General features: G+C 47.7%; 2 protein-coding genes across 15 annotated transcripts in view; one reads left to right on the plus strand and one right to left on the minus strand.

Moving 5' to 3' along the window:
* Positions 1–14729, plus strand: part of RARB (retinoic acid receptor beta) — an 876710-nt gene extending 861981 nt beyond the window's left edge. For 12 of the 13 annotated variants that reach the window (XM_045436330.1, XM_045436327.1, XM_045436328.1 and 9 more), the window contains 3 exons: positions 10259–10463; positions 11294–11452; positions 13247–14729. In XM_045436330.1, coding sequence (XP_045292286.1) covers positions 10259–10463; positions 11294–11452; positions 13247–13443 — 561 coding nt within the window. In that variant the 3' untranslated portion in view covers positions 13444–14729. The remainder of the gene's footprint in view (positions 1–10258; positions 10464–11293; positions 11453–13246) is intronic. The other variant, XR_006700944.1, reaches the window with a different exon arrangement.
* Positions 14730–14781: 52 nt separating this feature from the next.
* The window catches only part of TOP2B (DNA topoisomerase II beta), a 65229-nt gene continuing 62906 nt past the window's right edge, over positions 14782–17104 (minus strand). For both annotated transcript variants that reach the window (XM_045436326.1, XM_045436325.1), the window contains exons 35-36: positions 16194–16288; positions 14782–15274 (exon numbers count right to left, since the gene is read on the minus strand). In XM_045436326.1, coding sequence (XP_045292282.1) covers positions 15107–15274; positions 16194–16288 — 263 coding nt within the window. In that variant the 3' untranslated portion in view covers positions 14782–15106. The remainder of the gene's footprint in view (positions 15275–16193; positions 16289–17104) is intronic.

The raw sequence follows: 17104 nt of genomic DNA on the forward strand, positions 1-17104 counted from the left end.
ATGAGAGGATTAGAAGCATAGACAGGGAGTGGTGTTAGGCGGGCCCTGGGCAGAGAACCAGCCAGACCACCAGAGAATAGTAGAAGCCACTTGAGCAAATCAGTAAGGAGGTTAGTAAGGAGCTGCTGGAATAGTTAACAACAAAGCCTGGGATTTCTTACCCTTTCCTCACAAGTGCTTAAAGTGTAGCTCTCAGGAGAATGTCACCTAAGCCTCAGGACACCCCCGTGATATTAGTAGAGACTGGAGTCACCAGATCACGGGGAGAGGTGCCCCAGGGGCCTCGAGTCGCCGAGGGACCTGTGAGGTGGCATGCAGCAGGTCGGTGTCTGCACCAGGGCATGTGGTGCAATTCTGACTCCCTGCATCACACGGCCACCCAGCAGGGCCCGGAGCCTTCCTGATGCTTGGGCTCTGACTTCGGTTCTTTGCTTGTTTCTCAGTCCTCCTCTTGTCTGGCTGCCAGGTGGTGACGGTCTGTGGTTCCTTCAACTCTAGCCCTTTGGGAAAGAAGGAATGAGAAGGATACTTTGAGATCCTCCAGTGGAGCATTTGTTTCTACAACACCCTATGCCTAATGGTTCACGGTGCTTAGATCCCTCATTAAAATCCCTGTCCAACCTCCCGTGGCCATCTTCCCACATCCCACCTTTACAATGAAAACTAAGCACTCCTCTGGTTTGCCTGTAGATCCAAGAATCGGCCCTTAGCCCCTTGGTGGAAACAGGTAGAACAGGAACCAGTTCCTTTTTTTTTTTTTTTTTAAGTTTATTTATTTTGAGAGAGAGAGAGAGAGAGAGAGAGCAAGCACGAGCCTGAGTGGGAGAGGGGCAGAGAGGGAGGGAGAGAGAGAGAGAGAGAGAGAGAGAGAATCCCAAGCAGGCTCCACACTGTCAACAGAGCCTGATGTGGGGCTCGAACCCACGAACTGTGAGATCATGACCTGAGCCGAAATCAAGAGTTGGATGTTCAACCAACTGAGCCACCCAGGCTCCCCCAGGAACTAATTTCGATGCCCTTCGTCAAGTTATTTAACCTCTCCCAGCCTCCATTTACCTAGCAGTACAAATCAATAAGGTGTTAACTGAAATAAAAGTAATTCTTCACATGGGCTTAAGTACAGACATGAATAGAAACGTGGAACATGTGGTAGATCCTCGGTTGGTGGCGTTGAAATCAGGGACAAAGCTGTCATAAGGACATGGGGGCAATTTCAGCCCCTGTGGCCACGAGTCAGGAAACTGTCAACCACTCCTTCCTGGTTCCACAGGCTTGAGGGGGGTTGGGGTTGGCACAGAGCAGCCACGGGAGGGGAAAACTCGACCCGGGGAAGGGGCAGAGACCTCCAGTCATATGAGATGAAGCAGAAGGGGTACTTATTTGGCCCCGGACAAGAGCTCATTTCCAAGAATTTGTAGCAAAGGCAGTTAATCACGAGAGCCTGAAAAATGCACAACTTCAAAGAGCATCTTTCGGATGAGAATCTTCTCAACTAGCTGAGCCGTTTAGAAGAATCTTCTTATCTAAGCCATTGATGTCTGGAGAGAGTGAGACAGAAAGACCAGGAGGACACACGGACAGAGACAGGCTGAAGCTGTTGTCAGCCCCTAGAAAGGGAAGTCACGGTTGTCCCGACGCAGTCACGGCCACCAGCGCATCGTGTTGTGTTTGGTCCGAGACAGGCCTCTGTGTCTGAGCGTGGGGCCGCCGGCCGGGGCCGGCGCTGTGCTGGGAAATCACAGGCCGCGCGGGACGTGGTTTGCTTTACAGTCACGAGGTGGGAGCCCCTCAGGAAGGAGGTCCAAGGACAAAGAGTGCCCAAAGCCTGTCCGGCCTGCGCCCCCTGCCACACTGCCCTCTAGAGGGATTTCCTGTCCCAGCGTCTACCTGCTGGGGGGACCCTTTGCTGTGGGGACCACAGCCAGGCTTCCCTCAGGGTTGGAGCCCTGCTCTGAGCCTCCTGATTTCCCACAGGGGTCAAGAAGCCGAAAGGTCTCTCCTAAGATGGGCCAAACTTCGAAACCCTTGTGGATAGAAGTTTACCTTCCTTTTCTCGCCCCAGAGTTGTGGCATTCCAAGTTTGTCTTCAGGACAAGAAAGGGAGGCCCCGGAGGAGTCCCGTCGCCTGAGTTCTTGCTCACGTTTTCCTTCTTGCTCACTCTCCTTTATCTTTCCTGCCCTGTTTCTTCTCCTCCTCCCTCTAAACTGCCTCTTCTCTGCAGGTAATTGGGGTCAAGTCTCTGTCAACCTAAAAATCGTAAGAAACAACCTTTGAGGCCATCTGGCCTTCAGGTTGCTCGCCCCTGCCCCTCCCTGCTGACCTCCTTCCCTCTCTCCCTTTTACAGATACTCACTGAGGCCCTGCTGTGTGCCAGGCAGTGATGTCACAGCAGTGAACAGGACAGACAAAAATCCCTCCCCTCATGGAGCTGACCTTCCGTTGGGAGTAGACGGACAGTAAATGAATAGGCAGGGTCTTACGGGGCCACAGACAAAAACAGGAGCAGGATCGAGGCCAGGAACGTGTCTGCGGTGGACCGGGCTTGATTTCTGTGGTGTGGTCAGGGAAGAAGATGACCCTTAACGAAGGGATAGAAAGAGCTGGAACAGTAAAAGACACCAGTCAGAGACATGTGCAAGTGAGGGGTCCTGGGGAGTGTAGTTGAAAGGCCCTGGGGCGGGGAGGCCCTGGCAAGCTGAGGAGCGGTGAGACGGTGAATGTGCCGGGAGGGGAGCGACAGGGCCGGGGCCTGAGAGGAAGCGAGCACAAGATGGCCGGTATATTTTCATCCTCGCTGTTAGGAGTCACCACCAGCTTTGGCTGAGGTGTGCCACCGTCCAGCTCTTGTTTCCACCCTTCACTGGTCTCTTCGTGCAGCGCGAGGGAAGGAGTCACACACGCAGTTGTCGGGCACTTCGTGTGTGATGGACCTGGGGGATTTGATGGCGGGGAGGAGAGGCGAGCCCTTGCCCTTCCAGAGTTCGTGGTCTGGCCCTGCCACCCTTCCTGGGGAGCTCCCGCCTTTACTACGGACTCGTCTCCCAGGCGCCAACGTGGCCCCACAGCCACCCAGCTCCCCCTTGGCCTGCCCCAGCTGCTGACGGTAGTAGTTACAAGTGTGGGCTCTGAAGCCAGTCTGCCCGGGTTCCGAATCTGGGGCTGCTGCTTATCTGCTGTGTGACCTTGGGAAAACCACTCCCCGTCTCTGAGCCTCGGGCGATAGAATAGAAGCTGCCTTTTAGGGACTGGAGAGAATGAAATGAGGGGCTTGGACAGTGTCTGGAACACCGTAGGCTTCAGTCACCTCACACTGTATTGAGCCTCACTACACCCTCCGGGGGATTTTTGGTCTCATCTCCAGTTTGCAGATGAGGCAGCCATAGCTCAAGTGGAAGCCGGAGGCCCGTAGGGCCCCGGCAGGCGTTCCTTCTCTCTAGATACTGCCCCGCCACTTTCTTCGTGGCCAGCCCCTCCGCTCAGCCCAGATGCCCCCTCCTCAGAAAAGGTTTTCCTGACCAGCCGCCCAGTTCCTACCCGCTCCCCACTGGTCTCTCTCGTAATTAGAGACGTGTTCCGCAGCGTCTTGTATGCCTGCTTGTCGGCTCGGGGAGGGCAGGGACCGCGTTGGGGTTGGTCCCTGGAGCAGGCTTTCAGGCACGCTGGAGGCATTCGTTGAGGACTCGGGAATGAACGGGCGCTCAGATGAATTAGAGATCGCAGTGGGAATCCCGGAATCCGTGGGTCAGCTCCAGTGTGCGGTCTTCCCCTGACGGTCACGCGGGGCCTTCCGGGCTCCTGCCGCCCACGGCTCTCACCGCCCCGAGGGGACACTCCCATGCCAGCGGTAGGAGCACCTTGCTCTGGTGACGCAGGGGCGGCTGCTCTGCGGGACTTCAAAACACGATCTGTGGCTCCTGGGGTCCTGGGGACCATGTGGCTACACAGCCACGGAGGGCCATTCCCACGTGAATCTGTCCTTCTCCCTTCCAGGGGCTCAGTAGAGACAGGACCCAGCCCGAAGAGCGGCAGGCTCTGGCCTCGGAGCCCACAGCCTGGGTTCAGGCTTCGGCACTGCCTCGGGCCACCGGTGCCATCGGGACGAGGCCCTGTGTCTCTCTGACACCCAGCTTTGTCACCCGTGGGTCCAGAGCCCTGGCCCCGACCGTCACCAGAAGTCCCCGAGAGGCAGTCAGCGTGGTGGTTAAGGGGGCGGGCTCTGGAGCCAGTCCCCCTGGGTTCAAATCCCAGCTCTGCCCTATAGAAGCTGCGTGAAGTGGGGTGGTCATGTGACCTCTCTAAGCCTCCGTTATCTGCTCAGTGAAAGGGGTAGAATGGCGGCTCCTCCCTCGTAAAGCTGTTCAGATAATTAATTAGGTTAATGCATGTGAAACACTTAGTACCTGGCACACAGTAAGTGCTCCTTTAAATTAGCATCCTTTAAATTAGATGGTAGCGAATTTGTATTGTGAGCTGTTGACACACCAGGACATATGTGTATACACACACACACACCCAAGCTCGAGCTGTGCCGCCTGGTTCGGCAGCCACAAGCCACCTGTGGCTGCTGAGTGCCTGGAATGTGGCTGAAGAGCTGTCATTATGAAATAGACACTCAATTTCAAGCACTTAGTATTTAAAAATGTAAAACAGCTCCTTAATGATGTTTTATATTGATTACACGTTCATACAAATATTTTGGATATATCTGGCGACACAGAATATTGTATCAAATTTAATCCCTCATGTCTCTCTTGACGCGTTAACGTAACGGCTCCTCGCGTGCTGGTCTCAGAAAGGCAGGCTGGTGGCAGGTCTCGCTGGGGAAAACATTTTGTCCTGATGAGCTCATCATAATAGGTGCTATGTAGTGCCAGGGAAGACGGCCTCACAAAGCCGTGTGTGTGTTACTGTTGTTGTTATTGTCACTACTTCAACATTCCCACAAGCGCTGGAGGAGAGTCAAATCCGATCAGGATCTGCCCACCAGTTGCCAAATACAATTAGTGCACAGACCGAGATGTGTGAGCAATTTGAGCTTTTCTCCTTTGCCGGGAAACTCAGAAGTCGCTGGCTGCCCCCCTCGGGGGGTTACAAGGTGGGAGAGATTCCGAGGAGGGAGTCCACTTTGTTAATAATTGAACAGATATTCATTAGCCACCTGCTGTGTGGACAACACTGCCCTAGATGCTAAAGATACAGCAGGGAGCAGGTCAGATAAAGAGCCAGCCTCCTTCTAGGAGCTCATCTTCTACAGGGCCAGTGGTCAGCAAGCTCAGAGAGTGACGGTGCTGCGGGGAAAAGAAAGCAGGGCGATGGGGCAGACTGGAACACTACCCGGCAAGGAAAAAGAACCGGGGCTTTATGCACTACGGCGGAGAACGTCAGAGATGCTATGGACTAAGTAAAGGCCAACACAAGAGAGACTATAGTGTAGGATCCCCTTTATGTAAAGCTCAAGAACAGGCAAAAGCGATCTGTGGGAATCGGGGTCCAAATAATGGTTATTTGGGGGAGGGGATTGGATCAGGAGGGGCCAAGGGAGCCTGTAGGAGCTGGAACTCTTTGTGTCTTGATCTGGGTGGGTGCACCCTTAGGGGGAAATACATGCAGCTCTACCTCTGAGCTGTGTGCACACTCAAGGCCAGCACGTTATGCTCATTATCTACGGCCGTACGTCGAGTTGCCACAAAACTTAGCAGCAATAAACAATGAGCGTTATTATCTCACGGGGTCCCTGTGAGTTAGGAACAGACTCAGCTGGGTGCCTCTGGATCAGGGTCTTTCATAAAGTTGCAGAAGGGCTGCCGGGGCAGTGGGGGGGCGGCTCCTCACAGCTACCTGGCAAGATAGTGCTGGTTATTGCCAGGAGAGCTCGGTTCCCTCCCGCATGGACCTTTCCATGGGGCTGCCAGAGTGTCCTCATGACGTGTCAAGCAGCTTTCCCCAAAATGAGATTGAAGAGAGCAGTCAGGGAGGAGTCCACGGTGCCTCGCCTCCTAGGACTTACTCTCCAGAGTCCTACCCGTTGCTTCTCGTGGATTCTATGTTAGCACCAAGTCACTGGGTCCTGCCCACACTCAAGGGGCAGAGGAATGAAGCTTTACTCCTTAAAAGGAGTAGTAGCAAAGAATTTGTGGGCGTTTGTTAAAACCACTGCACATGCTATACCCCAGTTTTAAAACAATTTTATATTTCAAATAAAAGGGGTGATATGACAGAAAGTAATAGGTTTTAGGAAGTGTGTTCCCTGTGCATCCTGAGGAGGTGACGTTTGAACTGAGCTCTGAGTAGGGAGAATCGTGAAAACCAAGGGAAAGGCATCAAAGGCAGAGGGAACAGCAAATGCATATGCTTTGCTGTGACACTGAGTTGCTAGAGATTCAGAAAGACCAATATGGCCAATATGGCGAGGGGAAAGAGGAGCGGGGGCGGGATAGACAGAGGTCACGGACGCTGCTGCGGGAAGAAGTGTGAATGTCCTGGATCTAAAACGGCTCAAAGCCATTGGAGGGAGCTTAGCAAGGGCGAGGCCCCTCTGGTGAATGTTTTGGACCCTGTGCTGTGGCTGTAGGAATGGGAGTGGAGGCCATCCCCGGAGGAGAGGCGATGGCGGTTTGGATTAGAGCAGTCACAGGAACGAGGGGAGAAGGGTGTCGACCGGTCCCTCCTCTGTTCCTGGGATCCCATGTGCTCAGATCTTGCCACGGCTCCAATCTCTGGCAGTCTGCTCCCCGGGGGCACCCAAAAGGCAGTGGAACGATGCTCCGTTGTCCTTGCTAAAGGCAGGAAGGCCGCAGTCTGTTTTGGCCCTCAGCAGCGCTCTGTGCTGCCCGACAGGGCTCTCCTTAGGGGAGTCAGCCTCGCCCGGGCTAATTTTACCCACCTCGTGGAACTTGCATGCTCCTCTTTCAGATGAAATACCCTCATTTCAAACAAAGGGCGTTTTTTAATACCGGTGAAGCACTTGGTAGTTGCCACTGGCATTTGACTTGACCAAAGTGAAAGTCCTTGGTTTGTGCCCAGAGGCGGGCCTGGCCGGAAGCCGTGAGGAAGATGCCCGCTGCCCACTGGGCCCAGCCGGGGCAGGGTGGGCGTGGCGGCCCTCCTGATAAAAGAAGACGTTGACCGTTCTCCCATCTCAGGCCACGTGCCTTCGTCTCCAGACAGCCCGTTGATACTTGCTTCTGGTTTTGAACTTCTCTAGAGAGAGAAAGGCAACAGAACATAAACGCTTCATGAGAATCCTAACACTTTCCGACTCCTGAGGAGGGACCCCCTTCAGAATAGGAGAGTCTGTGCACTGCAGTTTGGATTTGGATTTCCAAGTGAGCTGTTGACAGCTTGCGAACGCCTAAATCTTGGTCTTCTGTTCCTTTCCAGCAAACCCTGGTTTCCTTCATTATTGCAGGGACAGATCTAGAGCATTCCCTTCTTGGCAGCGTGCTACGGCTGCAAAGACTTCTTTAGTACCTCCTTGATTCCAAACTGGAAAAGCGCCTGGAGATTTTGAGCCCATACGTACTGAGCCTACTCGACTCTGCCCATCGCACGATACCTCCCTACGCAGGCACATTTCCTCCTGATCCTCCAGGTGGTTGAAGGGAACATGGGCTGGGGGCTAGGAGTCCTGTGGTCTGCCCTGGCACCATTGCTCGCGTGACCTTGGGCACTGTCCTTCCCCCCACCCCCACCCCCCGCCCTGCCCCCCGCCAAAGGCTTTCAGGGGAACTCAGGTGCACAAGTAACTCTCGGTTCCTTTGCTGCTCTGACTCTGGCAATGGCTTCGTAGCCCATCAGCTACCAAGATGAAGTGCAACAGGTCAGCCGATCAGGGACCCACAGGAAATGGCTCAGAGAGGCCCCTGGGCAAATACCTGAGAGGCAGAAACAGCCACCCATCCAGAGAAGAGGAATCTTTGTAATGGTTTAGTGACCACTCACATTCAGATGCTTTCCAGTTCACGGTGCCGCTTGGTCACAGAATAGGAATATTAAGTTTGAGGTTGTGCGTCTCTCGCCTCAAGTTTGTAAAATTTTCCGTTTCCAGACCACAGGCCGTGCACTCCCGTATACCGGTAGGTCACCATGGATAACTGTTCAGGTTGTACACGGTGCAAAGGCACCCAGCTAAGAAGGCAAATGAGGCTCATATCCAGATTAACGCCAGGCCAGAGGTCATCTCACCTTAGGCGGCTGGAGCGGATAGCAGCCTGCGGAGGAACGAGGCAGCTGTGAAGCAGAGGCTAAGAGCATAGTGGAGTGCTTAAGTGCTGGAGACAGGTCGCCTGAAGCGAGTCGTGCCATCTTGTAGTTAGGTGACCAAGGACAAGCTGTTTATTCGCATTGGTTTCCCCGTCTGTAAAATGGGATAACCATAGTCCTAACTCCTGGGTTGATACAAGAATTAAACAATATGTTAAAAGTTAGCATGGTACCTGGCACGTAGTCGCTGATCAATAAAAACATTAGCTACTATAAGTTGGAGGCGGGAGTGCTAATCATTCACCGTTCTCCTCTCAGGAGATGTCCTGACCAAGAGTCAGACGTTTTTTAATCCACGAGCGTCCCATGCCCTCACTTTACGGGGCGGGACATCCTCATGCTCCTGCCCAAGTCCGAGTCCTGCATGTAAGAGGAGGGCTGGCTCCTGGCCCAGTCTTCTTGGAGGTTCAGGGAACACCAGAGCAAGGACCCAAGAACATGCGACCTTTCCAGTGTGACCGCCCTGCCCCCTGGCTAACTGTGCTCCAGTGGCTATGAGGCCTTTGCGGTCACTTAGCCAGTCAGGATGGTCCTCTGCACGGGAGCTGTCCTTACCCCCCAACCCCCCAGCACTTGCCTTCAAGAGAAAAGATTTGACCTAGTTCCTGCTTTAGGAGTCTTGGTGAGAATATGGAGAGTGGGGAGGGCTGTACGTCTGGGACTTCCCTGCCAGCTGGGAGTCCTGTGGCTTCGTCCGAGAGCCACCCCCTCTGCACGTGGCCGCATCCCAGGAAGATGGCAGACCCTTCTGGTCACATCTGTCCTCTCGGTTGACACTGAAGTTCATGGTGACCACACCCAAACTGAGCACCAACATCTGGGAAAAAACACTCAGCTCCATCCACCTACTGGGTTCTTCACTCCTGTCCAGGTGGAATAAATTTGTCTCTGTGCTTCGTGAAGCTCTGAGACTTTTTTAGATGAAAAAGTCAAATGTGGAAACCTGGTTGGCAGAAAGGTCCCTCACAGTTGTTGGTGCAGAAATATGTTTCTGGGTGGCTGAGTGTTCCAGAATGCACGGAGCGTCTTGCCCACAGTGAGGACTGACAGGGCAGCAGGAACACCAGAAAGGTGTTTTGGAGTTCACCATGCTGAGCGACGCCCGAAGGCCCCGAGCCCGGAGCAGGCAACTTCCCAGTAGCAGGTCTGCTGGGGTGGCGGCAGAGTTTTCTATCAAGGCCGTGCGAGGTGGCATTGCGAGACTGTGGCATCGTGACCAAGGTTGCTTACCTAGGATCCCAGCCATATTTCTGAGCTTAGTTGAAATGTTGCCTCTTCTGGGTGTGTGCGCCCTGGACTCGCTCCCACCGGTGTCAGAGGACGTCCGAACGCCCAACTGCCTTCCCGGTTCCACCCCTGCTCGTACTCTCCTTGTCTGTGGAGCTGCGTGACCAGAGGCATCACGGAAGAGGGGGCCTCACCTGGGTTTGAATCCAGTGCAGCCACATGTTAATTGTGTGACACTGGCCATACGGCTTCACCTTTCTGAGCTTTAGCCCCTTATCTGTAAAATAGGAATAATACTCACTCTAGGGCATTGTTTGAAAGATTGAACGTAGGGCATGAGAACATTTGACATGTACTAGGCATTTAATGGTACATATTGCCTTTTTTTTTTTTTTTTTTTTTTGTAGACTGTAAGCTCTTTAAAAAAAATCTTGTTCTTCTTATCCCCAGCACCTGGCACAGTGCCTGGGACATAAGTAGGTACTCAGTAAATGTTTATTCAAGTCAAATGAATTACTTTTAGCACAAGTGGTTCTCAAAATTTCTTTTGTCCTTTTATTGTTCCCTAAATAACGTTAACCCATGTTTTGACTTCTGTTCTTTTAATGAAAGAGCTGCAGAAGACATCACACATCCCAAAGCGGGACCGTGTGCGTGTGATGCAAGAGGTCTTTGGAAATCTACGTGCCTAGATCTGGTTGATGCTGTAAGAACAAGCTGGCTTTGATGACCCATCAAATATGCTTTTTTTTTTTTTTTCCCTTCCAGATTCTTAGAATTTGCACCAGGTATACCCCAGAACAAGACACCATGACTTTTTCAGATGGCCTTACCCTAAATCGAACTCAGATGCACAATGCTGGATTTGGTCCTCTGACTGACCTTGTGTTCACCTTTGCCAACCAGCTCCTGCCTTTGGAAATGGATGACACAGAAACAGGCCTTCTTAGTGCCATCTGCTTAATCTGTGGAGGTACCAACTACCTAGAAAACCCTCATGAGATTCCATGAAGAGCAACTTGCACTTGTCATTTATGGGAAATTCCCATCTCCATTCCAGAGTTATTTTGCATGGAAAAAGACACATGAATAAATAGCCAGGCATGCATGCTTGGGGTCCGTTGCATTTTTCCATATGGTTATAAATTAAATAAAGGTACTTGGGATCCTGTTGCTCTGAAATACCACAGTGCTATTTCTCCAGTTGCCACAGGTATTATTTCAAAGGTAGGATCAGACTGTTGTAAAATAAATTGCCCGGGGACATTTTAATGATAATGCTAGGGACTTGATTGTGCTGTTTGCTAATTTAGTGGCTGGGACTACAATTCATTGGTTTGTCTCCCCCAACCCACCCCCACCCCAACACCCAAACCTTGAAGGACCAGGATAAAATATGGCTTTCTGCTCTGTACTGACCCCTACTGGCTCACAGGAGGTTGAATCATAAGTGGTTAAAAAGTAATGGCTTTGATTACAGGGCCTGTTTACCTTGCTGTTAGAACCATCCTGCTCAAGGCTTGTTTGAATTCAGTTCAGTAGTGACACCTCCTGGTCACAAGGAGTAATTCTCTTCCTGGAACAAAAGCAACCAGGCATCAGAAGGTGCTTTTGACCAGCAAGAGGGACATGTTCAAGTATCACTGCCTAAAGCAGTTCCCTGTATCTTCAAAGCTGTGTATGTGATGGAATCATCACATTAATAAAATGATAATGTGCCAGGAGGAACAAGGACGCACGCTCACCTGGCAGGTGCGTGACTCTTGCTGCCCTAATTGTTTATCCTTTATTCCTGCTGTCTAGACCGCCAGGACCTTGAGGAACCAACAAAAGTAGATAAGCTACAAGAACCACTGCTGGAAGCACTAAAAATTTATATCCGAAAGAGACGACCCAGCAAGCCTCACATGTTTCCAAAGATCTTAATGAAAATCACAGATCTCCGCAGCATCAGTGCGAAAGGTAGGTCTTGAAGTCTATGTTGTATTCACCAAGTGGTCCTGACTTGTTTTTAAACTGATGTTTTCATTCAGGATGTTTGATAATAGCTGTCTTTTTGTTGTTGTTGTTCCGGAATATTCATTTCTCATGGAAATCAGAAGGAATATAGTATTCACCCTTTAAAAAAAAAAAAAAAAAAAAAAAAACTTAAATCTTATCCTGCTCAATGATCTTAATAGATTGAGTTTATAATTCAGATTACTAAGTAAATAGAAAAACTGTTTTCAGGAGAATGTACTCTGTGACAGCCTTTTTCATCTCATGCCTTGGCACACATGCTCTGGTTGCTATAAACTTGACTCCAGTTTTTCCTGATCATCCAAACCTGGGGAAAATGAATAGTACTTAGGGCAGTTGTTACTGGGTGAAGTCTCTCTCTCCATCGGTGTTGCCGTTGCTATCTCGCGTGTAGGCAGATTTACTTCTGCACACTTCTCAGCGAAGGAACTCTTGCTCTCCTGAGAGGTATAAATATTCTTGGCCTAGTGATTTTCAGTTTGTGTGGCAACGCGAGCAATTACAGAAGTGCCTAGAGCTATATCACAGTTGAGTGTTAGCGTCGGGCTTTGCTGTGTGGAGAGAAAACTCAGCAGCTATCCCTGGTGCCCAGCCTGCTGCGGTCCTTCTCCTTCCCCATTAGCGTGCTCTGCCCCCGAAGGCCTGGCCGAGCCAAGGAACCAACTCTGCATTTCACAAAGTGCTTAAAAAACACGGTGAATTTGTTGGACGAGGAGTCTCGATTCTTGAGCTACTTCTAAGAGATTTCCTCGATGAGCCGTTTCTGGGTTCATCCTTAGCATGGGGTTCAGAGTCTCTGCAAACAGCAGATACCAGTGCTTGGCCATTAGAATTACGAGGTCTTTGATTTTAAAAACAATTTTTTTTTCAACGTTTATTTATTTTTGGGACAGAGAGAGACAGAGCATGAACGGGGGAGGGGCAGAGAGAGAGGGAGACACAGAATCGGAAACAGGCTCCAGGCTCTGAGCCATCAGCCCAGAGCCCGACGCGGGGCTCGAACTCCCGGACCGCGAGATCGTGACCTGGCTGAAGTCGGACGCTTAACCGACTGCGCCACCCAGGCGCCCCAGGTCTTTGATTTTAAAAAGTGAGGCTGTTTAACTTAATACTGTCATTGTCTAGATCTAGCTAGACCGGTGCTAATAGAATTTACTGTGATTATGGACATACTCTCTGATCTGCCTTGTCCAATACAAGGAGCCACTAGCTACACGTGGCTCTCGAGCACTAAAAAAGTGTCTAATTCAATCGAGGCACTGTTTGTCCTGATTGTAATGTAGCAAATTTAAATCATCGCACGTGGCTAGTGCCTGTTGCCCTGGACAGGGCTGTGCTGCGTCCAAGTTGACAAGCCGCCCATTTGTTAGTTGTTACCGGTCGCTTCCTTCCTTTGCGGGTAACTGGTATCCTTGAGAACTGTCTTGTTGGAAGACACGCTCTTTCTGGTCTTTTATCAAGAACGTCTCTTTGTAAATTAAGTGAATATATGTTGACACCGTTTCCTACAACTGACTCGGGCATGGGAGCAGCACATTTAAGGAAGTCACCGCATCTGTGCTGCTTTTCTGTAGATGGAGTAGAAATATTTAAATGTCGTAAAATTAGGGTAGCCTCTGGAAGGCACTGGCAGCACGGTTTTCACCAAAACCCTCGTTCAAGTCAGTGAAGGTGGAGCCTTAGTTCTTCAACTTGACTCCTTATCTCTACCAGATTTCTATTATCTCTCTTTAAAAGGTGCAGAACGTGTAATTACCTTGAAAATGGAAATTCCTGGATCAATGCCACCTCTCATTCAGGAAATGCTGGAGAATTCTGAAGGACATGAACCCTTGACCCCCAGTTCGAGCGGGAACCCAGCGGAGCACAGTCCCAGCATCTCACCCAGCTCGGTGGAAAACAGCGGGGTCAGTCAGTCACCACTGGTGCAATAAGACACTTTCCAGCCACTTCAAACATTCCCCAGTACCTTCAGTTCCAGGATTTAAACCGCAAGAAAGAAACATTTTTACTGCTGCTTAGTTTTCAGACTGAAAATATATTAAAACTCAAGAAGGACCAAGAAGTTTTCATATGTATCAATATTTACTCCTCACTGTCTAACTTACCTAGAAATACAAACTTTTTAAATTCTAAAACTCAGCCATTTCGTGCAACCAGAAACTAGTTAAAAGCTTCTATTTTCCTCTTTGAACACTCAAGATTGCATGGCAAAGACCCAGTCGAAATGATTTACCCCGGTTAAGTTTCTGAAGACTTTGTACATACAGAAGTATGGCTCTGTTCTTTCTATACTGTATGTTTGGTGCTTTCCTTTTGCCTTGCATACTCAACCAAGACACCGAGGTTGCGGAACAGACTACTGCACGCGTCCAGCTAAGAGAGGCTCAAAAAAATAACTTGCTTTCACAGAGTAATCAGGACACCAAGGTAAGGAAAGGGGACTGTTGTATAGTATGACAAAGCTAGAGAGAAGTCTAATTTAGTTAGTACGGAAGCTTGTCCTTGCTCTTTCTGACGCTCTCAAACTGCGTCTTCTATTTCATGTTGCCCAGTAAAGATACAAATTCACTGCACTAGCAGAAGAGAATTCTGTATCGGTGTAACTGCCAGTTCAGTTAATCAGATGTCATTTGTTCAACTGTTAATGTCACTTTAAGAGTGGTTTATCTTAATGACATAACTACACAATTTTTTTTTAAAGATACATTTTTACAGTAATGGTAGCCTCCAAGGCAGAAACACTTTTCAGTGTTAATAAGTTTTTGTTTACCTGTTCACAAGCCATTAGGGAAATTTCATGGGATAATTACAGACTGGTCTACCACCTACACCGTGTAACTCCAGTGTCCTTCCTCATTCATGCCTGGTATTGAGGGTTTTTTTTTTTTTCCTAGCCTCCTTGATGCCCGGGGGCTAGTATGAACCCCTAAAGGCATGGACAGAGAATCTGCATCCTTTGACCTTGTTCAATCACTATGAAGCAGAGTGAAAGCTGTGGTAGAGTGGTTAACAGATACAAGTGTCAGTTTCTTAGTTCTCATTTAAGCACTAGTGGATTTTTTTTTTTTTTTTTTTTTGATATATTAGCAAGTCTGTGATGTACTTTCACTGGCTCTGTTTGTACATTGAGATTGTTTAACAATGCTTTCTATGTTCATATACTGTTTACCTTTTTCCATGGAGTCTCCTGGCAAAGAATAAAATATATTTATTTTAAGAGTGTATGGGAGCTTTTACTACACTTCCATCTTTAGTAAAGACACAGAGTACACAGTTCCATTTTTAATGTTTAAATTTCATTTCAAAAAGCAGGTCTGTAGTCTGCAACCATGACAATTAAAATCTGTGCTAATGCACGGCAGTCTATAACAATTCTACAAGCCAATCAGACAGTACATGACATTTCAATGAGTAAAAAAGAGCATAAAACCGTATGTGTAAGAACAAAATGTTAAAAGGCCTACCACAATAATAAAAAACCATCAATTACATCATCACATTAAAATAAGCCAGATGTACAAAAGTCTGAGACAGAAAAGACAAAAGGACGACACAATTTATCTGTTGAAAAATGTTTTTGTGCTCTTTGGGCACTTAATTAAACATTGCAAAATCAACATCTTCTTCATCATCGGACTCTGCAAAATATTTTACTTCTTTCCTAGCCCGACCACTCCGTGGCAGAGAAGGTGCTTCAGAAGTGAACTCTGATGGGAAGATGTCCACATCTGAATCCTGATCAAAAGAGGTTTTCTTCATTTTCTAGACATGGTTTAAAGAAAAAAAAGAAAAAAGAAAAAGACTAATGTTAAAAAGAATTATTCCTTATACTTCACTTACATTTGAGAAATAATACAAATAACGAGGCTTCTAAAATCATAATTGTAATGCTAACTTAAGTGTAAGACCAGTTACCTAATCCTTTTTCCCTTTATAAAAATGATGAAGTATAATAATCTGCCACCGTGGTGATATTTTTTTCTGAATTTCTCTATTACTAAGCAACTATGCACAGTACCCAGATTAGTACAAATTATTTACTTGTAAGTACCTCTCAATTCATGAAAGGAAAGCAAAACTTATGCACAATATGGAGTACATACTATGTTTATTATAAAAATGCAGAGAGGAGTCACCAAGATGGACCAGACACTTGGAAGACTGGATGGAAAAGGCCAAGGTGGAGAATGGCGTGAAGCTAAAATCATGTTTGTATTTTTACATTTTAATAGGGAGAGAAGAAAAAGGACACTGGATGTTTTTCTTTTACCTATAAAAAAGATTGTGTGCTCCTGGAGAAAGGTCAGACTGTGAAAATTAGCCACAAATGAATTCAAGTTAAAAGAAAAAAATCAGAGCCTGGGCAAATAAATCCAAGCTAAAAAGAAACAGCCTTTATTTGGTCTGAAAAGTATTTCAGACACATAGCCAATAACTTCAATCGTTCATTGGATGGAATAGAATACTCTTAATTAAGTAGGCTCATTTATGCCAGACTTTTATCCAAGAAATAGTCCTGATTGTATGCATCTTATACTTGGATAATTCTTTTAACTACACATAAGTGCCGTATGCATAAGAGAGGCTAGGTTTAAAGTGTTAGAAGACCTTATAGTAATAAGCCAACTACGCCAGTTATAGATCATCGTAAAACAATGCATAAAAAGATGTTCCTGATTACCTTGCTTGGTGTTTTGGATGTTTTCCTGCCAGGGTTATAATCACCTTCATTTTCAGAGCCAGATGCTTTCCTTTTCTTTGCTCCGCGGCCTTTACCTTAAAATGATACAAAGGGGTTTTTTCCTCCCAAGGTTAAAGTACAGTAGAAAAAGATAAATGTCACAACATTATAGTTCACTTCTTTGGCGTGCCCCAATCAGTACTGCAATCCTGGTCTCTAAATATAAATGATGTAGAAACTATTTGGCGGCATCATTTCGGTTTTGGGATTGATGGGACGAAAGAGTATTTCACAAATACATTTAAAGCTAGTTGGAAGGTCCTGGTGACAAATTTTAATGACCAAACTCCTGATACACAAGAGAAAAAACATTTACATTTTGAACATGTGGTCTTTGTGCCTAAAAAGAAAATGTCTTATTGCTTTTTAACTTGTATGTGATGAAAACAAGTTTTAGTTTCTAATTTGTCATAGACTAGTACCTTTAAAAATACAATATGAATTATTAGAAAATACATATTTTCTTATTAGCACAAATTATGTTTAAATGCGTAGTCCAAATTTTACTTATGCACTAGTAACAACTAACTGCAGATCCCATTTTAGGTAGCACAGTCTTAGAATAAACCCCGAGTATTAATCATAATCTGTCAAATCCGCAGCTATTTTTTTTTCTACCCAACTAACCTCTTATTCTCACTGGAGGAGAAAGGGGGGAAAAGTAATATGCAAATGGTGACAAAATATTCTACATCCTACAATGATGCCAGTGAAAGAGAAAATGGAACTAAACTGCCATTCTAAATTTTAAAAATTCTTTAAGAGCTATGACGAACCAGATTGTACTAGTATGGATAGCCTAAACAATCTTGGGATGTCCTATTTTATCAAATGAATCAATGAAATGGCAC

The sequence above is a fragment of the Leopardus geoffroyi genome, chromosome C2 (genome assembly GCF_018350155.1).
Source record: "Leopardus geoffroyi isolate Oge1 chromosome C2, O.geoffroyi_Oge1_pat1.0, whole genome shotgun sequence".
Taxonomy (NCBI): domain Eukaryota; kingdom Metazoa; phylum Chordata; class Mammalia; order Carnivora; family Felidae; genus Leopardus; species Leopardus geoffroyi.